This window comes from Macaca mulatta, chromosome 15 (assembly GCF_049350105.2).
Source record: "Macaca mulatta isolate MMU2019108-1 chromosome 15, T2T-MMU8v2.0, whole genome shotgun sequence".
Taxonomy (NCBI): Eukaryota; Metazoa; Chordata; class Mammalia; order Primates; family Cercopithecidae; genus Macaca; species Macaca mulatta.
In genome coordinates this window covers 47,633,856-47,656,114 of record NC_133420.1, presented here as the reverse complement: position 1 = coordinate 47,656,114, position 22,259 = coordinate 47,633,856, and the positions used below count along the sequence as shown (strand labels likewise).

Sequence of the window (22,259 nt, the reverse complement as noted above, 5' to 3'; positions counted from 1 at the left end):
TGAGTGGTCTAGGCAGAGGAAGAACAAGGGCAAGTTTCTATGTTAAGAACAAGCTCAGTGTGTCCTTGAGTGGTGAGAAATGTAGGGTTATAACATAAACGGCTTGGAGGCTCGGCCATGGCATATGGTATTATCCTTAAAACAGAGCAAACACTGAAGAACTGGACACAGGGGAACATGGTCTAATTTGCATTTTTAAAAGACCACTCTAGCTTGACCATTTCCTACGGGAGCATCACTCACCACTTCTGTCTTCCTAACAGTTTTTGCCAGGATCCTGCGGGCTCCTGAATCCCACAATGTCACCTTTGGCTCCTTTGTGACCCTGCACTGTACAGCAACAGGCATTCCTGTCCCCACCATCACCTGGATTGAAAACGGAAATGCTGTGAGTGTCATGTGTGTGGGGACTTGTCTGGGGAAGACCCATTGGTGGTGAACTGCAGGATAGACCATATATTTGTAGTTACCCAGATCTCTGTTATTGGTCTCATCGACACCACTTTTGAAAGCCTCCCAATATCTTTGTCCTAGAAGCCATTGCCATAGAAATCAAACTCCAAAAGTTTGCTTCCTTCCTTGTATTGTGAGGAATACTAGAAAACCAAATTCTTTCTTTATGCCTTTGTATAAATGGGAAGTAGTAATAATATCTTCCCATATAAGTAAAATAATTTTCATAAAACTCATTACTGAAAGATTAGTTCCCTGCTAGAGGCTACTTTGATGAAAAGTGATCCGGAGTTAGAATCCATGTCAGTTCAGCATTCTTTTCTTCATTTTTAATAGTAGTAATAGTAACTGATGTATATTAAGTAGTTATTTTCAGCCAGGCCCTATTCCAAGCACTTTACCTATATACATTTATTTATTTATTCATTCTACAAATACATATTGAGCTTCTGAACATCAAACACTATTCTAGGCCCTGTGGATACAGGAGTAAACAAAACAGGCAAAGTTATCTGCCCTCAAAGAGCTCACCTTTTCATGGGGAAATACAGGAAAATACATGTTGTATGTGTATGGTGTCAAATGCTATGGAGAAAAATAAATCAGGAAAAGGAGACAGAAAGTTCAACCTTAGGAGAAATCAGAACTCTCCTACACTGTTCATGGGAATGGGAATTACTACAGTCACTATGGAGGATACTCAAAAAGCTAAAAATGGAATTGCCATATGATCCAGCAATCCCACTACTGGGTATACAGTCAAAAGAAAGAAAATCAGTATATTTAAGAGGTATCTCCACTCCCATTTTTATTGTGGCACTATTCACAATAACCAAGATATAGAATCAACCTAAGTGTCCATCAATGGATGAATGTATACAGAAAATGTGGTACATATACACAATGAAATATTACTAACCCATAAGATGAATAAAATCCTGTTATTTGCAACAACATGGATGGAACCGCAGGACATTATGTTAAGTGAAATAAGCCAGACACAGAAAGACAAGTATTTCATGTTCTCTCTCATATGTGGGAGCTAAAACAATTGATCTCATGGAGATAGAGAGTAGAATGATAGATACCAGAGGCTGGGAAGGGTAGTGGGGAAGGGGGAATAAAGAGGGGTTGGTTCATGGGTACATACCAATAGTTACAAGGAATAACATCGAGTGCTTAGTAGCTATATTAGTCAGTTCTCACATCATGATAAAGTAATATCTGAGACTGGGTAATTTATAAAGAAAAGAGGTTTAATTGGCTCATGGTTCTGCAGGCTGTTCAGGAAGCATAATGGCTTCTGCTTCTGGGGAGGCCTCAAGAAACTTACAATCATGGCAGAAAGCAAAGTGGGAGCAAGACGTCTCACATGGCCAGAGCAGGACGAAGGGAGAGGAGAGGTGCTACACACATTTAAACAACCAGATCTCACAATAATTTACTCACTCACTCACTATCATGAGAACAGCACTGAGGGGATGGTGCTAACCCATTCATGAGACTTCTGCCCCCATGATCCAATCACCCCACACCAGGCCCAACTCCAACACTGCGAATTACAATTTGACTTGAGATTTGGTGGGGACAAAGATCCAAACCATAGCAATAGCACACAGTAGGACAACTATATATAGTTCACAATATTGAACTACATAGCACAATACAGTATTTATTGTGTATTTCAAAATATCTAGAAGAGTGGAATTGGAATGTTCCTAGCACAAACAGATGATAAATTATTTAGGTGATGGATATCCCAATTACCCTAATTTGATCATTACACGTTGTATGATTATATCAAAATTTTACATGTACCCTGTAAATATGTACAACTATTATATATCCATAAAATTTTAAATTAAGAAACATTTTAAACAGAAAGACCTCAGGAGGAATATTATATTTTTAAAAGAATGATCGGTGAAGGCTCATTCAGACAAAGACATTTGAACAAAGATCTGAAGGAGTTGAAGGGTGACGTTACATAGATAACTGGGGGAAGATAACTAGACAGTCTCTGAGATAATGGTATACATGACATGTCAGAAAAACAGCAAGGAGACCAATGTGGTTAGAGGTGAGTAAGCAAAGAATCAAGAAATGAGAGGTAGGCATTGTGGATCCTATAGGCCTGTGTGGTCATTTAGACAACTTTGCTTTTATTTGAGTGAGATGAGGTGCCACTGTAGGTCTGTTTGTTGTCTGTTTTCCCACTGATTCTTGTTCATTTTGTGTTGTTTCCTTGTGTGCCTAGTTATCTTTGATTATCTGCTGTGCATTGTTTTGAGTAAAAATATCAGAAACTATTTTGAGGTCTAGATGAAGGTATTTTCCTCCAGAGAGAATTTTGCTTGTTTCTGCCAGGGACAAGAGGTTACTGCTAATCTCATACCACCTTCAGCTAAGCTCAAGGTATGAAGCTCCTTGGGCATCCCAGATAATTATAACATGGCCAGTATTTCATTATGTGGACTATTTAACTTGTAGTTCACACTGATAGCTCCCTGATACCTAGTTCTTTTTTATCGTAATTTATTATATCTCTTATTAGACTCTATACCTTAATTTATTATATCTCTTATTAGACTCCTATGGGCACGAAGTTTTGATTTATCTCCTGACTCCCTAAGGCCATCCAAAGGAAAGTTCAAATTTTCTGGGTTTGGAAAATTCTCTAAGGGTAAATGAGATTTTCTTAGTTTGTTACATCTATTAAAATATTTTTTTCAAAATTTTAATTTTTTTCACTGTTTAACTTTGTCTGAATAACCTAACATCAACATCTGAGACAGAAACCTATCATGGATTTTTATTGTCATTGTATAGACTTTAACCACTTTGGTTTGCACTGAGTCTTTAGTTTCTGGTACTCTTTATGAGGTTAAGAAAATTTATTTTTATTCTTAATTTGATAATTATTTCTAATCTAAATATATTTTAAAATCAATAAAACACTTCATCATCAATTACATCCACTTTTTGATGAGCATGTCATTTTTCACTTTAAACTGCAAAGTTACCCTTATGTTGAACCATTCTTTCATTTCTGAATACATAGCTTTTTTGTTTAAATTTTTTTTTCTTTTTTTTTTTTTTGGAGATGGAGTCTCGCTCTGTGTAAAGTATCTACTAGATTAGATACTAAAACAATAAAGCCAGGCACAGTGATTTATGCCTGTAAATGCAGCACTTTGGGAGGGGAAGCAGGAGGATCTTTTGAGGCCAGGAGTTTGAGACCAGCATAGGTAACACAGCAAGACCTTTAAATTTTTTTTTTTTTTTTTTTTTTTTTGAGACTGAGTCTCACTCTGTTGCCCAGGCTGGAGTGCAGTGGTGCGATCTCGGCTCACTGCAAGCTCTGCCTCCCGGGTTCACACCATTCTCCTACCTCAGCCTCCCGAGTAGCTGGTACTACAGGCGCCCACCACCACGCCCGGCTAATTTTTTGTATTTTTAGTAGAGACGGGGTTTCACCATGTTAACCAGGATGGTCTCGATCTCCTGACCTCGTGATCCACCCACCTCGGCCTCTCAAAGTGCTGGGATTACAGGCATGAGCCACCGCCCCCGGCCCTGTTTAATTTTTTAATTGTGCTGTTTCAATTTTCTGTATATTTTCAATAATACAAATGATTTTGTCTTTTAGTAGGCTATGATGATCAGGTTTGGTTACTATTTTTCCAACCTCATAGAATAGACTGGCAAGTTTACATAGTTTCCTTTGATATAGAACTCGAGGTGAGAAAGTTGAGATGCAAGTCTCTCTTATACTCAGAGACATTGTCCTCTACTGTACCAGTAATTACTGCTTCTCTCTTCTCCACATTCTTTCTATGTAGATTCCAATTAAGTGAATTTCTTTCAAAACTTCAATCTTTCTCTTCTTTATGCTCTACATATGTTTATGGAGGAAATAGGGGGCCCCATTTTATCTGTCAGGTTATTGTCAAGCTGTAGTGTCCACCATGATTGTCAACTACAGGAACTCACAACGGAAGATCTCATTCACAATCTCTATCTCACAGGTAGATGCCTCAGACTGGTGCCATATGCATACACAATAGCTCCCAGAGTTCTTCAATTACTTTGCTGACTTTCTTAAAGTTGGCTCCTGCTTACAGCCCCATGCTATCTGAAGTTTGAAATTTTCCATGACTTTATGGGGAAAATGTATCCATTCTCCTCTCAATAAATCTCTTCTTTTGCGCTAGGTTTCAGCTACTTAGTTGATGTTAATTTTTCTATCTATCCAATCACTTCTCTGTATCTTCCAGAATTTGCTGGAAATGTCTGATTCTTTGATTATAATACCATCTTTCTATATACTTATTTTTCTTAATTTTATATTTGATTTCTCTTTTAGGATTTCAGGTCCATAAACAAGAGTTAAAAATGTGAGCTAAGATTATTATTACTGTAACTCTGGTGTTAATGAACATAACTTGCATGTAACACAATCTTATTATTTTCTTTGTCATTTTAAAATATTCAGCAGAGCAAGTTCTTTTGCTACTATTTAAGCCTACCTTAAGCAGGCTCTGTGACTTTTCTGGTTACTATTAGTTGATTTTAAATCATTAACATTGTCCCAACTTAGTCAATTAAGTGTCTAGTCCTAAGTAATAACCAAAGCATCCAATGGCATTCACAGTTCCTCCGTTCTCAGGGATATTTCAGCTTAACTTTCATGTAAGAAAAAATTGCAGTTGGCTTCTTACCTCATGCTCACTCATTCTTCCCCCTGCTATTTATGACCCCAAAAGGGTTGGGTGGGAGGTAGGGAGGAGCAATAACTGGTGCAGGAGAACTCTAATTCAACTGACACACTTGTAAGTTGGCTTTATACCTTCTGTGCCTGCCAGCTATTTAAAACTGACTCTTACCCTCATAGACATATTCATGATTCTTCAGAGATCAGGGAACATTAAGATGATACCAGTGATGCATTTTCCTCAGGCTTGCCATTTTTGGCCACATTAGCAAGTCCCCAGTCTGCTAGTTGATGGAAAGTCTCTCTGTGTTGGGGTCTAATGAGTCCCCCAAAAAGTCATCTTGGGAGGATTGAAAATGACTCCCAATCAGATCTTCTATACAATCATTTTATTGACAAACTCTGGAAGCCCAGACTGCTAGACTCTCTCTCTTCTTTGTTCCCTCCATTGGAGCTGCCAGACAGCCTTTAGATTTTGCAGGTGAGAATTATATGCTTGTCTACTGTGTCTCCAAATTGCAAGGGTGTTGGAGTCCCCAAGATCACATTCATGTTTGATGATTCATTAGAAGGACTCCCAGATTTTAGAAAAGCTGTTATACTTATGATTATGGTTTATTGCAGGAAGATGATACAGATTAAAATCAGCACAGAGGAATCAGTTTTCCTCTTCTAGTGAAGTTGCATGGATAGCACTTCATTCTCCCAGCAGCAATGTGTGACATCACGCATGAAGTACTGTCAACCAAGGAGGCTCACCCTAACCTTGGTGTCCAGAGTTTTTACTGGAGCTCTGTTACATAGATGTGAAGTGCTTACATAACTAGTCTTAGCTAGTTTCCAGCCCCTTTAAAGGTCAAACTAATACAATGTGGCCTAGGATCCCAAGTATTCACTATCATTCACATTACTATCATAAACTATCTGGCATTGCCCCAAATCTCAGATATACAAAGATACTCTTATTACACAGGATATTCCAAGGGTCAGATGTCATCTCTCGGGAGCCAGTCAAAGGCCAGAACTTTCTTTGGGGGTTTGAGCACCTCGAGTCCATTGAGTTAGCCCTTCAAGTTTTTACTGCACAGCAGTAAAACACATATATAACTCTCCAGGTGGTCCCATGGAGGATACTTTTATGCCTTAAGGAGATGGGTGTATGTCCAATCCAGTCCTTTGGGTGGACTGAGAATGGCTTTCATTATGACTGAACAACCCAAACCTTGATAACTCATCTAACTGGTGGCTATTTTCAGTTTTCGTTTCCTCCAGGATAGGCTATCCAACTTTTTGGTATCTTGGCTGTAGTGAACATATATTATCATATTACAATATTTTAATGGTACCATTTGGAGGTCAAAGAAGTGTCCAAATCGGGACACTTTAATATCCACATCATCTCAAATTGTGTTTAATACAAGCATCACAACAAGAAAATGGGGGACTTCTTCTTAAAGAAGGCAAAACCTTATGGTATAATTCAAATGATATTAAGTATAATTTCTACCCAATCCAAGGCACATTCCTTCAGGGACTTGAACTATTTCATATCTTCCTGACTTTCTCTTCTCCAGGATTATATTAGTATGTTATGGCTGCCATAATAGAATCCCACAGATTGGGTGTCTTAAACAACAGAATTCTTCTTCCTACGGTTCTAACGGCTGGAAGCCCAAAGTCAAGGTACTCTCAGGGTTGGTTTCTGGTAAGGCCTCTCTTCCTGGCTTGCAGATGGCTTCACATAGTTATCTCCCTGCATTCTCACAGGGCTTTCTCTCCTTGTGTGTGCACTTCTGGTGTCTCTGTGCCTACAATGATGAGCACCAAAAATCCCAGAATGATTTTTTCATAATGCAATTCTTATTCCTAGTTTTTATTCCTCTCTTTTGTAGACCATCATAAGGTTTCCTCCTCTAAATTAAATAACAGTGACTAAAACTAAGGCAAATACTCTGGAACAAAACAAAAAATAAAAAAACAGCCTTAAAACAGGAAGTTATCCCGTCACTAGGGCTTGCATAATGTAGGCTTTAGAAGGATTTCGTGGCATGAAAGAATAGTAACCCTGAGGCATCTCCATGTAATACGTGAATTTGTATACTGCTTTTAAATAAAGTTAAACAACTTACAGTTTCAGAAAGATAGAAGGGAAGAGTGTTCAGAAGACTGGGAGTGAAGTTTCCCAGACCTGAACCCTTATTCAAAGGCGTCTTGACATGGATAACCTCGAGAACATTAAGCTAAGTGAAATAAGCCAGATACAAAAAGTTAAATACCAAATGATCTCACTTATATGTGGAATCTAAGAGTTGAACTCATAGAAGCACAGAATAGAATAGTGGCTGTCAGGGATGGGAGGATGGGGAGATGATCATCAAAGGGTACAAAGTTTCAGCCATGCAAGATGAATAAATACTGGAGATATAATGTACAATATGGGAACTACAGTTAACAACACTGTATTGCACAACTGAAATTTGCTAAGAGGGTAGATCCTAAGTGTTCTCAAAACACACACACAAAGGTAACCATGTGAGGTGATAGTTCACTAGCTTGATTGCAGTGATCATTTCATAATATATATGTATACCAAAACATCACCTTGTTCTCCTTAAATATGTACAATTTCTGTTTGTGAGTTATACCACCAATAGCCTAAAAAATTAAAAGTCTAAATTTTTTTTTTAAAAAAAGGAGTCTCAAAGAATAATGCTTTGCTCTCTACTTGCACCTGGCCCTACCCTTGTCCCTCTAAAGCCGGGTGCCCTAAGATTGATTGACTGCAGCCCTGAAAGTTGAGAACTAGGACACAAGACAGGAAAGGGAAGAAGGGGAAGGGAGAGAAGGATGTGGAGAACAAAATGTGTCAATGTGTGAAATTTTAGCTCGATGTTGTAAAACAGGAAAACAAAACAAAACAAATTCTATGACTAACCCAATAACAAAGAATGTCTTATGGCAATGGCACCCTCCAAGGCGTAGAATTCATTTATTATTGTCATTTTCACTACTGTTTTTGCTGAAGTTTCTTTTCTGTTACTTGAACAAAATCATTTTTCTCGTAATTTGTTAATAAAATTGTTCCATTTTATCTGTCTATCCTACATCCCTTCGAAGACAGTACATAAACAAATGAACATGCTTTTCTAGCTTGTAACTTGAGGCATGGTAGAATGAGAATTAGATGGGGAGTTGGAAGACTGGGGTTGTAAATGCCCCTCTTTAGTTAATGTGATTTTGGGGTCCATTTACCACTCAGACACTGATTTTCTCATACCTACACTAACACAGATGTCAGGTGACTGTCAAAGATGATCTCTAATGGTATAATTAGAGACATCAGGGCTAATGTTCTCTAATTTTGTCCAGTTACAATAAAGTAACTTGGAATCCCTGTTCTTCTTTACCTCTCTAAGAACATTTCAAGTGTCATTTAAAATTTGATTCTTGTTTGTCAATGTGTTTTTTGGCTCTTCTGTGGAAACTGCTACAGTCTGAAGCCTGTCAAGGGAGTATAAAGACATCCTAAGAAAATTGGAAGACTGGACCGGGTGTGGTGGCTCACTCCTGTAATCCCAGCACTGTGGGGGCCGAGGTGGGAGGATTATGATGAGGTCAGGAGATCAAGACCATCCTGGCTAACATGGTGAAAACCTCGTATCTACTAAAAATACAAAAAAATTAGCCAGGCGTGGTGGCATGTTCCTGTAGTGCCAGCTACTTGGGAGGCTGAGGCAGGAGAATCACTTGAATCTGGGAGGCGGAGGTTGCAGTGAGCCGAAATCACGCCACTGCACTCCAGTCTGGACAAGAGAGCAAGACTCCATCTCAAAAAGTAAATAAATAAAATCAAATTGGGAGACTGACAATATAACTTCACTAATTTGCTTATGTAAAAAATAGTAATAAAGAAAATGGAAAGGTATATACTTTTTAAGTTTCTAGTATTCTCAAAAGACTCATATGAGGTTAGAACTGGAAGTTAAATGATTATTCTCTGTCGAAGTTCAAGAATAACAAGAGTAGGATAGTTTAAGATAGGTGCGGCCTTATTGAGACCCCAACTTATTCATTCAACATGTGACTCACAAAAAGTGAAAGGCAAAATAGATTTATCACCTCAGATTCTAAAACAGGAATAAAACAAACAAAATGACTTTCATCCAGGAAGAAAGCAAAAGTACATCCGCAGTTCTTACGGTCAGAGTGTGTGTGCTGCCCTTAGAGCCAAGTTTAGTTCTTGGTAATTCTACCCAAGTCTGAAAGGAAATCAAGATGACTGTCCACACTGACGCAAATCGCAGGACATGAAGGCAATGTCAGGCATTTCAGGTTGTAAAAGTAGCAAACCAGAAATCCCATGGAGGAAAACACAGAGAATCCTATAGTCCTGATACCGTGTTTGGTGGACTGAACAAAGACGAACGCGTTGCTGGGAGATATTTGGCACAGAATAAAACAGAGTTTGAATTGCGGCTCTTCACTCACTACAAGTTAGTAAACTAATGCCATAGCACGCTACTCAGTACAATGGGTACTCTGAAAGAAGCGAGTGCTCTCTTTCTCCCCTGCTGTGAACCTGCCAGTAAACCAAAATCCTGAACGGTTAGAGCCAAAGAGCAAGAGAAAGTCCAGCAACGTGTCCCAGTGTCCCAAAGTGATTAGAAACTGTCTTGCTTTCCTCCTATGGAAATACCAAGCATTTTTTTGTGGAAATCTGAATTCACAGATGAAGTTCAGAGTAAATAGTAATATTCCTTTTGTTTTACAATCTTGGAAATAGTGGTTGGCATGGAAAGAGCAGAGCTTACTTTTTAAAAAGAAAATTATTTGTATTTTTATAACCAGATTTATTTAAAGTTATACCAGTAATATATCTCTGTTATTTTGGCATGCAACTAATATAGAAAAATTTCATGTCCCTCTTGCTTTGTCCAATAAATACAATTTCTAAAATATTCCAGAAGTTGGATAATTTTAACTTATTAGAAGAATTTTATCAAATAAACAACCAAATCACCTAGGTTGAAGGTTGTCTTTTAGAATTTTCTTAAAGGGAGCCTTATCTATATTTAGACATATTTTTAAGAGGCAGTAGTTTTGGTTAAAAATATATGACCTGTGAAGTCCTTTTATCTTACTAGCTGTGTAAACCAAAATAATTACACGTAACAAGTCTTATGTGGAATAATTCAGCAGCCAGTTTGAAAGAGGCTAATATTTCTGGCTACATTAATCAGAAAAACTATGGAAATGTCTCTTGGTTTATTATCCCTTTTTCTATGATTCATAAACAGACATTATTACAACCGCATAAACATGAACCCTACTGGGCCACATTCTTTTTTTTTTTTTTCCCCCAAGATGGAGTCTTACTCTGTCACCAGGCTGGAGTGCAGTGGCACCATCTCAGCTCACTGCAACCTCCGCCTCCTGGGTTCAAGCGATTCTCCTGCCTCAGCGTCTCGAGTAGCTAGAACTACAGGCAGGTGCCGCTAAGTCCAGCTAATTTTTTGTATTTTTGGTAGAGATGGGGTTTCACCATGGTAGCCAGGATGGTCTTGATCTCCTAACCTTGTGATCTGCCTGCCTTGGTCTTCCAAAGTGCTGGGATTACAGGCATGAGCCACTGCACCCTGCTGGGCCACATTCTATTCCCAGCCAGCTGGAACTATCTGCAAGACAGGGCCATTGAGACCAGAATACCTCTCAGAGGTCTTTGCTAGCTAAGGTCAAATCATAAAATTATCAGATTATCCATAGCTGGGGGTAGATTCTCTCAAGACAGCATTAGTAATGTATTAATGATAAATTAAGAAGTAGTCCACGGGTCTATAACTGCTGTATCACCTTCAAATAGTTTTTACACACGTTATGTCAGGTACGAATTATTATGCCTATTTAATAGAGCTTCCTATCCTACTGCTTCTTTTTAGAAAAAAAAAGTTTTATTATGATTCTTATTATATACATTTAAGGTGTAAAACATGATGTTTAGATAAACATATACCGTGAAATGATTACTACAGTCAAGCAAATTAACAGGTCCATCTCCTCACATAGTTATGGCTAACTCAGAAAGAGAGAACGTCACACCCAGAGCAGGGAGCTGTTTCTCCAGCTCCCTCAGGTCCATACGCCTGAGTGACTTGGAGAAAATCATGTATTTCCTGTAACTACCAGACATAGTCACCTCAATTAAGTACTCTGTTTTGCTTAGGCATACCTTGGTAAAAGCTCACAGTACTAATCTAGACTCACCCCTTTGATCTTTGAAACCTGAGGCGCGAAAAAATATCAAAATGGAGGGCAGAAGGATTTGTTTTTATTTTCAGATCATCAAAAATACTAAACTGTTGATCAGAACGATCCATTAAGAAAGAAAAACAAATTCAAACTATGACTAACAGGGCCTGCTGTGCGTGAGTCACAAACTGAATCAAGCAAGGCCTCTGGAAGCAGGGGGGAAAGCATTCAGGAGCCACTTTGTACTCAGGCATGAACCGCCTAACGTGTTGGTCTCTTTGCTGAACTATTTCAACACCTGGATGAAGTCCAGAAGCAGAGAGGTCAGGCAGCTTAAAAACTGCTTCTCTTTCCTACTAAGGATGTTTTCAGTGACCTTGAGGAGGTGTTTAAGAATGACTTTCTTAGGTGTGAACATGAAAACAGTGGGACTTAGGGCAACATTTGGGGAGAGTTCTTGCTTCAAAGTTGTCTCTAAGGCATTGCGCATTCCTGCTTCTTGCAGGAGGGAGCTATCTTTGCAAAGAATTTTGCAAACTGCTCTGCTTTTGCTTATCTAAACTGGAAAGAGATACAAACAAAATATAAAATACAAAATAACATAAAGTCTGTTGATTGAGCATAGAGGCTTGGGGTCTTTAGCTTTTTTTCTCATTGTTGCTATATATATATATATATCGGTCGAGTCCAAATATTTTCAGTCCCCTTGATCTAACTTGGATACTCATATAATGAGACATTACACTCCTGATAAATATGATAATGATGAGTTTAGTTTCAATTCCAACTGAGTGCATGTCTCTTAAAAATATTTTTCTCTTCACTTTGTAAATTTCTCATAGAGTCTAGGTTGCTTATCTGGGGAAAATGCCTCAATACTTGATCTGACCTGGAAAGATTCCCAAAGGTAAACTGATACTCACATAAGCCAGTTTTTATCATAAGAATTGAGACCAGCAGTGAAGGTAAAGAATAAAAAGGTAGTTTGACAAACGTTCACTGTGTAGGATAGCTACACAGTGCTTGGTGCCAGGGATAGCCAGCCACCTGGCAGCCAGGAAGAAAGCTGGCCTTACCTCAGAGCTTTCTTCTTCCTGGCTAGTCAAACTGTGAAAATCCTCTCTCATGCAATACAATAAAATAATTGGCTCCAAAATGTCTCATTCTCAGCCTCATTCCCTAATATTGGACAGAGGAATCTCTTTCAGCCAAGCAGCCAAGCTCAGGCCGACATAGGACGTACCTCCACTCCTTTAAGATAAAGTCAAGGCATAACACCAGCTGATTCCTTAATTGTCATTTCACTCCAGTGTCCCTCAAATTGGCATCATGTTTCCCTCCTCTAAGTAGTGTTAATTAAAGATTAGTTATTGAAAAAGTGGTACTGTGCTCAAGAAAACAATGAAAAAAGAACCACCATTTAAAAAAATGCCACCACCTTAACAATGACATTTGTCAGATACATATTTTGTTCATGGTTGGTTGATTTGTTAAGGTAATTGTTACTCCTGTTTTCTAATGACTTCTCATTTGTTCTCTCTTCTAGGACTAGGGAAGGCACTGTAACATAATGATTAAAAGCATAGGCTTTGGTGTCAGACACACTAGGATGCAAATTCTAACTATGCAACCTTGTAAAATGTGCCGGGCAGCTATCTTTCCTATGGAGCTGGAGTAATGTTGACTGATATATATGCATTTGTATAAATTTAAGCTGTTAATTGTGTGTCAATATTGCATTGATATCTTGGCTCTTTAAGGACATTTTATTTTCTGGTTTAAGTAGTACCTCCTGCATGAACCTCCTAACGTGTTGGTCTCTTTGCTGCACTATTTCAACACCTGGATGAAGTCCAGGAGGAGAGCGGTCAGGCAGTTTAAAAACTGCTTCTCTTTCCTACTAAGGATGTTTTCAGTGACCTTGAGGTATTATGTATGTATTATGTATGTCATGCCTCAAAGAGAGACTTGGCTTCACAACCATTTTTCTTGATAACCATCCACCTATCTGACATGCATTTATGGGGAACTGAACAGGAGTTATGAAAATAAGTCCTCAAGTCTGCAACCTCTCATACTTAACTGTCATCTGCAGGACATTTAAGACATATATCGGAGGATCCACACTGTATATCATTCATACCTTGTATTGGTTATCTATGGCTGTATAACAAATCAGCCCAAAGCTTAGTGACTTAAACCAATAACTATTAGTGCTCACAAGTCTGTGGTTCAACTGGCTGGTTTTGCTGATTTGGTTTTGCTTCTGGGCAGGACTGCCTGATCTTGGTTGGTCAAGTTCCTGTGATTGACAGGTTGAAAGGGTGCTAGTTGGTTCAGAATAGCCTTATGCGTACCTTGGATGGTTGTTGTTGGTTCCCACCTGGGGCAGTGGGGATAAACGGGCCATGTGTGTTTCATCTTCTAGCATGCTGGCTCTTGCTTGTTTATAGGCAGCCCCAGGTTCCATAAACAGAGAGCAAGCCACAATGTGCAAGAACTTTAGTTTCTGCTCATTCATTCCAAAACACATCACAAGGCTAATCTAGATTCAAATTATGGAGAAAAATGCTACTTCTTGAGGGAAGAGCTACAAAGTCACATTGCAAGGGCATGGGCATAGGGAGGGAAAATCTTTTGGCTCTTTTTGCAGTGTACCACATGCACTTGATTATAATCTTAATGCTTTTCCCTTCAAATCTACTGACGTAGTATAGTAGGAAATCCTTGACTGAGTTCTATCTTTTATTTTCCTTTACTCCATCAGGTTTCTTCTGGGTCCATTCAAGAGAGTGTAAAAGACCGAGTGATTGACTCAAGACTGCAGCTGTTTATCACCAAGCCAGGACTCTACACATGCATAGCTACCAATAAGCATGGGGAGAAGTTCAGTACTGCCAAGGCTGCAGCCACTATCAGCATAGCAGGTAGGATGCCCCTTCACATTTGCATTGTTCCAGGAGAGGGGAGAGTTGATACTATTCTACAATATCCAGCATTGGAGAAAATCTCCCTTTTCTTTTATCTCTTATTTCAGTTGCATTTGGGCTATTTCCTCCTCCATGGGGATACTCCAGAGGTAACCTAGATATGGATTTTGGCAGATTTGCTGCCTGAAAAACTAAATCCTCAATACCTGCCCAAGTGATAGGTAACAGCTTCCAGGAACTCACTTTTTCCTTCCTTCCTTTCTTTCTGTTTTTCTTATCTTTTTTCCTTTTCTCAATTTCTCTTTCCTTCCTGCCTTCCTCCTTCACTCCTTCCCTCCCTCCCTCCCTCCCTGCCTTCCTTCCTTCCTTCCTCCCTCCCTTTCTTCCCTTCTTTCCCTTCGTCCTCTCCCTTCCTTTCCTTCCTCCCTCCCTTCCTTCCTCCCTCTTCCCTTCCCTCCCTCCCTCTTTTCCTTTTCTTTCTTTAATTTCCTTTCCTTTTCCCCACTCTTTGTTCTCTCTCTTGGTTGATCAAACTTTCCAAAGCTCTCATGGAAAAAGTTGGCAGACTTTCAACATGGTCATGCCAATTTCTGCATGGCTATTTCTTGCGGGCATTTTTACCTATGAGCATGATCCTTGTGGTCTTTCCCTTTCCTGCTTCAGCAAGCCACAGCAGGACTTACAGGTGTTTTCAAGAAAAAGGCTGACAGCGGATTTCTAGGATATTTGTGTTGAATTCTAAAGGTTTATTTTTAAAATGTAAATGTCCCAAAGGCTTCTGAGAACATTTATAGAATTCCTAGAGATGGAAATAATCCCTGTATCAGGAAATGCCAGGCATATTAGATTCATAGCGTGCCTATGGCTCAAGGATCAGGAGAGAGGTGCTTGGCCTGACATGTAAGGGAAGCACGGATAGAGCTTGTGCCTAGGGCCAATTCCCCACAGCCTGCTGTTTCTTATTACAGTGCCACCTCTTTGATCTTCCCTGATGGGGAACTTTCCATTAATGTCTGTGATTTGTAATATGAGTTGAATAAAAGCCACAGATAAATGATAAGGAGCACTGGACAAGGCTAGCCCCCTGGAACATGCCTGTGAAGGAAAAGGAAGACTTCAAAATTAAGGCTCCCTCTCCTTTCTCCCCCAGTGGTATCCCTGCCCACCATGTCTTCAGACATCATGTCAGTTATTCTAGCATTTCCACAGGTGTGAAATTATTTCTCCCAGAAAATGAAGTCTTCTAAAAGTAAATTCAACTCCATTTAACAAATAATAATATCATATCATTAGTAATAGTAAAATAATATGATATAAATAGTAACAAGAATTACTATTTACATAGCACTTTGCTGTTTATAAAGCACTTTTACATGCATTTATCGAATACTCTAGATGACACCCATTGTGTTGGGTAGAGTAAGAGATGAAAAGTTAATTTAAAAATGGGTCCTGCCTTCCAGGGACTCTAAATCTAGAAGGAAGTCAGTTAGTCACATATATTATGGCACAGACTGTATTCTATTGCAGAAGCATACACAAAATACAACAGCAGAATAAGAGAGTGAGGGTGTCAGGGAATCCTTGGAAAAAAGGTATCATTGGAGCAGAAGATGTGGATATGAGATAACTAGGTTGAAGTCAAACCTTTCAAAACTGTTCAAAAAACAGCAAATCAGTGGTCAAGGCTAGACCATGAGAGAAATAGCAGGGAGGTGGAAAGTGGAAACAAAGGTTGAAACATGGGCTCTAGCCAGGTTATGAAGAGCTTGCATAGGTCAAGTATATTATTTCATTGATGAGAAGTCATTTAATGATTTAGAAGAAATAAGTGTAATAGTCAGATATATCCTCTAGCAAATTAACAGATGCTGAGGTGTCAGGAGGTTGGGAAGTGTGGCAAGGGGTCAGGAGGCTCTTCCAGGTGTCTCAAAAAGTCATGAAGGTCTGAACAGCAGCAGCAGCATTGGTTCAAAGGGAAGAGGAGAGATGCACAGGACAAATCGGGATAGAAATAAGGTTTGCAAATGCTTGAAAATGGCAGTGGGCTAGAAGAATGAGTTCAGATGTATCTGATTTTGAAAGGTGCCCAGGACAAACAATAATATATAAACACAAAGCATATGAACAAGAGAAGGTCCAGGAGATAATAGAATACTCAAAAATGTTGATGCCTTTGAATTACCTGGAATTATTCTGGTCTCGCTGTCTTTGTTTGATTTGACATTTGATCAAGACCTATTGTTAAATAAACATATATTTATAAAAATCTCTCAATATATATTTAGATAGATATGTGTGTATGTATGTTTATACACACACACACACACACACACAGAGAATCACATTTACCTATGAATACTCAATCTAAGAAAATAAACTGATCTACTTTAATTTACCCTGCACTTGCACTGGGCAGAAGAAAAATATTAATGTTACTAATTTTAGTAACATTTCAGGTCATTATTCAGTCACTCAAAGATACCTCTGCCAGAGCTCTTTCCCCCTATTCTTCCTTCCTTCTCTTTCCCTAGATGGCAAAGGAGAAGAGGATTTGTATTTAGGCAGTGGTGTCCTCTGGACACCCCCTACACCACTGCTACCCCCTGGGTCTCTATTGAAGTCTGCAGCTGTGGAACTTGTGATTTTATCTCTTGGCTTGGTTAGGGCCCAGGGGACCTCCCTGGCTGGCTCAGCCTCTTTGAGACATCTTTTGGACCCTCTGCATGTCAGCCAAATCCTTCATCATGCCCTTGTCTACACTCTGCTCTGCAACCTCGGCAGCTAGGTCTCCCTGTCTGTCCCTACCGTGGCCCTGTCACTGGCCTGCTGAATTTCAACACAGCTCCTTCAGTATTCCTCACAGGGCCTGAAGCAACTTCTAGATCACTTTCAAGGCATACAAAATTCAGGAGAGATTTGGGCTTGCTAACTCAGTTCTGCTGTCTTCCCAACCTTGTCATACTACCACTTTCACATTAATGTTGCCATCCATGTTGGAGTAAGGGATCCCTGTGGGTTATTTTTCCTATAGCATCCTAAATAAGAAGTTAGAAAAACTCTCTGTTTTTGGCTTTTTCCTTAATTGATCAATACACCTCTACTCTAGGATTCGGGTTCAGAAAAGGGATCTATAAAATCTATAAAATAACCAAATTTTTAATTTTCCTACCTTCCTTCTTTTCACAGCATACCAAGCAGGAAGAGCAGGTGGTCAGGAATTTCCCCCAGCCTTCAGTTCAGTAATCTTTAGAGCCGACTCATCATGAGTACAAAGGTGGTTGTGAAGGCAGTGCTGTAACCACTGAGAGGAACCTAATAAAATGGGTATATCTACTCCACACAAGGGGAGATTCATCCCATGGACACAATCTTTAAGATGCTGAGATTAAAGGGCATGATTGCCACCATGCTATATGCAACATCATCTCTTCATCCCTGTCCTAGCCCAAATGAGAACCTGATCCAACTCCATAAATAGGGAAATCTGTAACCTTAAAAAATTGCATCTTCCAGCGGTAGAAAGAGCCTAAAGGTCTGAGACAGGCAGCACAAGAAGGCCGTGTCCTAGGGTGTAGGGAGAGGTCATCCTAGATATCAGTAGACCAGAGTGAGGATGGGGACAATCAGCAATGGCCACCCAGGAAAAATAACAGTGGGATTTGCATGAGGGAAGGGATGTTGGGAGCAATGCAAAGATTGGCATGTGGCAGCAGAGAACAGCTTGCAATCTGCTGCAGCAGCAGAGGTGAGTGCCTGTGAAGAGCAGTCATCTCTGTAGGAATAACAGTTGTGTAGACTAGAACCAGCTATGACTTTTCATGAGCTTGACAATGGCAGTGTGATGGAGGTCAGCTTTAGAGTGGGGAGAAGTTAGAGACCCTGGAAGTGAGGCTTGAAGCCACTCTGGACAGGGGTATGTTTACAGTAGCTACCCAAGGAATTTGGGTAGAGGTAGAGCAGGCAGCATAAGGAGAGGGTTAACCTATAACTGGGACCTGGGACTTTGCCCTTCTGAACCGCAAAGGCAACAATTAAATCTGACCATATGCAGAATCATAGTGCTGTACAATGTTCACAGTCAAGTAAAGAAATGAGAGTTGTTAACAACTGAAAAATGGAAAAGACTAAAAAGGTCTAGCGTGGATATGATAAATGAGAAACCTGTCTATTAATTAAAAAATTGCTACACATCTAGTGCTATTCCCTGGTATAAGACCCTTTTGTCCAACCCCTGATTTATTTGTCTGGTTGATTCTCACTGGTTATTAGGGGACCTGACGCTCCCAGACCTTTCCCAAAATTTCCCCAGGCAGACCTAATAAGGGTGTGTCATGAGTGTGATTGAATAAGACTTCTGATGTCCCAGGAGACATCTTCCAGTTTCTCCTCCTCTTTGACCTGCTCTTGTGAGTTAGACCTGCTAGAAGCCCCATGAAGGTCCCTCGGGAATCACTAAGGAAACTACCTCCCAACCCTGGGGTGCTCTGTGGACTGATATTTTAGGGAAATGAGGCTGCTTCGATGAAAAAGTGATCCTTGAAGCCTCTTTCATTCACGGTCATTTGAAAGAAGCATGGCCTTATGCTCCCCCAGATCTCCCAGAACTCAAGTTTGGTATCTGATTTCTCCATTTCTGCTTTTGGCCCCCGTCTCTCGGCATTCAAAGAGGCTGGCCGGAAGTCCAGAGCTTCAAGTCAGACATGGCGCCTCTTTGCCATTCTGGCAATGCTTCCTTAATGCCAAACTCTGCTGTCTTCATTTAGCCATCTCTACCCTCCCCTGCGTGACTAGTACCCCTAGTAGTCAACAGCCCCCTCCGTCACATTCCTCGTGTTTCCCTTTGAAACTTCTACTCCATCTGTTTATTTGTTCTTCCCAGCAGGAAAACTGGAAATGGAAAAAGCTGATCTTATGCTTATGCTTAGGATTATGTCTGATGATATTTCTAGTGTTTGAAGGATAACCAAAAAAAAAATCAGCCTTCATTTTTCCAAAACCCTTCCGTGTGTCCTTATGCATTGTTTTAGAAATGTGATATATTTCTTTCTGACTCATTTACATTTACTGTTAGTCATCAAGAGGAGTCAGAAAAACTTTTGGAACCTCCCCCTATGAACCAGGAAGTTGCATTTCCCCTCCAGTCACAAACCCACAAGGCTCAAGTTGCAAAGTAAACTTGCCAGGATGCTGGGCAATTGACAAGATGCTTCTCTTTGTCATCAGAACCCTAGGCCCTGTGGAAGAAAGCAAGATAGCCCATGATACCTATAGTGAGCATAGTCCCAGAACAGCTGGAGACCATCAAAATGGACACAGGGATTCAGAAGAGAAAAATACAGGCCAGGTGTGGTGACTCATGCCTGTAACCCAGCACTTTGAGAGTCTGAGGTGGGCAGATCACCTGAGGTCAGGAGTTCAAGACCAGCCTGGGCAACATGGTGAAACTCCATTTCTACTAAAAAATACAAAAATTATCCAGGTATGGTGATGCATGCCTGTAATCCCAGCTACTTGGGAGGCTGAGGCATGAGAATCACTTGCACCTGGGAATCGGAGGCTGCAGTGAGCTGAAATTGCGCCACTGCACTCCAGACTGAGCAATAGAGTGAGACTCCATCTCAAAAGAGAAGGGGGGAGAGAGAGAGAGAAAGAAAGAAAATACGTATTTGTATATCCCGTTCTCAATGGCACCAACAGGTCCTTCATCAGAAAGTGAGGTCCATGGTTCTGTCCATGGTTATCCAGTCTCAGAGTACAGGGATGAGCCTATGGTCACACACCCATCTAATGTAAGCCACTCCCCGTTCTACCAACAACCCCCGCTTTCTATGTTGCCCTTTCTTTGAATTGACCTCGGGGTCTGAGACTTTTGGTCACTAAATTTAAAAGTCACATGAATACAGGTAGTATTATCAAAACTGAGCACGAGGGAAAAATCTGATGTGGTAGTACTGGAGTCTCCCAAACTCCCCAGATGAACCACATGGTTTTATTTTTCTTATTTCAAAAGAGGTGATGTTTCACACTACTACAGTAAAAAATAAATAAATAAATAAATAAATAAATAGAACTTTGAACTCTATTTCATAATCAGTGTAGCTGATTAAATGTACTGACATGTTTGACATGTTTCATGCTCTTTCTCAAGTCTGATAGCCACACTTCTGCTTCCTCCCAATGTTGGAGACAATTCTTGAGACTTGGTAACAGAGCAGTAGCACGTAATTTGCTTTACTACTCAGTGCTTCAACCATCGTAGGTAGAGTGCTCTTATCAACAAAACAGACACTATCCCTGGCATTCCATGCTGGCTTTGTCTGGTTTTAAATTAATTAAAGTTGTTTTGTTTTTGTTTTTAATAAAAGGGAAAAGGATAAATGGTAACAGCCAGTAGCCACACTAAATTGCTCCCAGATGTTCTGCAGTTAGGCATAAAAGGTAAGCATTCTTTTACAATCAGGCAGCTTTCTTATATTAGAACAGTTCTATGTTTCAGAAGAGAGCCAATGTTTTTACTGACTTCTAGATAATTGTAAAGATACTACAAATGTTGGTGGATATTTTAAGAATTTTTAAATACTACAAATATTGGTTAGATATTTTGAGAATTTTTTAAAAATTGAATTCTGAGCTTAAAGCACTTTATAGTTGCAAGGTTCTTGGACCCCTTCCTCATTTCCTAGCCACACTCCCCACCACAAAAAGAAAAGAAATTATAAGTGGAGACATTTCCTATAGAAGCTCATTATCTCCTCCCAAGTACTATGGCTGGATTCTCTTTGGCATTGACTTATCTCCATGCTCTTGGAACCTCTTTCCACAGTACAAAATGAGGGCTCTTTAATTTATATAACCTTGGCCCCCTTGTTTTTCAATAGATCTTCCTGTTCAGCTGCTATCAGAATCTGCCTTTGTGCTTCCAAATTATATGCCATTTTCTCTGGAGGAATTTTCAAGTATTCCAATGTTTTTCTTCCCACTATTCTATTTGCACAATGGCAGAATTGCCTTGAGATTTGGGGGCATGAAGGCACTTCTTTCTTGAGTTCAGCAGTGACATAGAGTCCTCTTCATTCTCTTTCACAGCCTTTGATCATTTTAATTAAGAGACTCTTGCAGGCCTCTTGCCCAGTTCGCTAAAATTTAAATTCTCTACAATTTATAATTTGTAGACATCATTGGCATCATCTCTTAGATGATCAAAATATCAATCCTACAGCCCAACCTGCCTAGCTCGGCAAAAGAGAGAGAACCTACTAGATTTTTTCAGAATGGAAATAGGTATAAAATTTATAAGATTTAGCTATTGTCCAGCAACTTATCTGGTAGCTGGAGTCCTGCAAAACTTAGACACATCTTGATATTTCCTTCATAGTCACTCCGGAGTCTGTTAGTTCTTATGTATAAAGAATTTTCACAAAGAAATCCAGCTTTTCTCACTGCTAGAAAGATGTGGCCTTCGGTCCCTAAGCAAAGTGACCCATTTAGGGGAGGGATAAAATTTTAGGGCTAGTATTGGCTAAAACCCTATTCTGGGTCAAAAGTTTGTTTGTAAAGCCCATTGTAGACTGCAGAACAACTTTGAATCACTCATAAATGGGAACCAGAGAGGTAACGAAGATCTGAGGCTATGTGTGTAACCAGCGTATTGAACAATTTAAACTTGACAGGTACACAGAGAAAATGTTGTCCTCTCCAACCACTGGGGACTGAGGAGTTATGCTTTTTAGCCTCTCCTTGCCCCTCCTGAGAGCAAATCCTTTACAAACTTTCAGGCGGATTCCATAATTTCCAGGTAATGTTTAGAGATTAAAAACCCAGCCTGATCTAGTTTAAAACTCTCCTCTTATATAATTTAAACCTCATCTGCTTCACTCTCTCCACGGCCAGCCATTCTTTCATTCAGGAACATG

At 39.7% G+C, this 22,259-nt stretch overlaps 1 protein-coding gene across 2 annotated transcripts in view; it reads left to right on the top strand.

Moving 5' to 3' along the window:
- Positions 1-22,259, top strand: part of MUSK (muscle associated receptor tyrosine kinase) — a 131,967-nt gene that overhangs the window by 69,753 nt on the left and 39,955 nt on the right. For both annotated transcript variants that reach the window (XM_077966607.1, XM_077966608.1), the window contains 2 exons: positions 264-388; positions 14,181-14,340. In XM_077966607.1, coding sequence (XP_077822733.1) covers positions 264-388; positions 14,181-14,340 — 285 coding nt within the window. The remainder of the gene's footprint in view (positions 1-263; positions 389-14,180; positions 14,341-22,259) is intronic.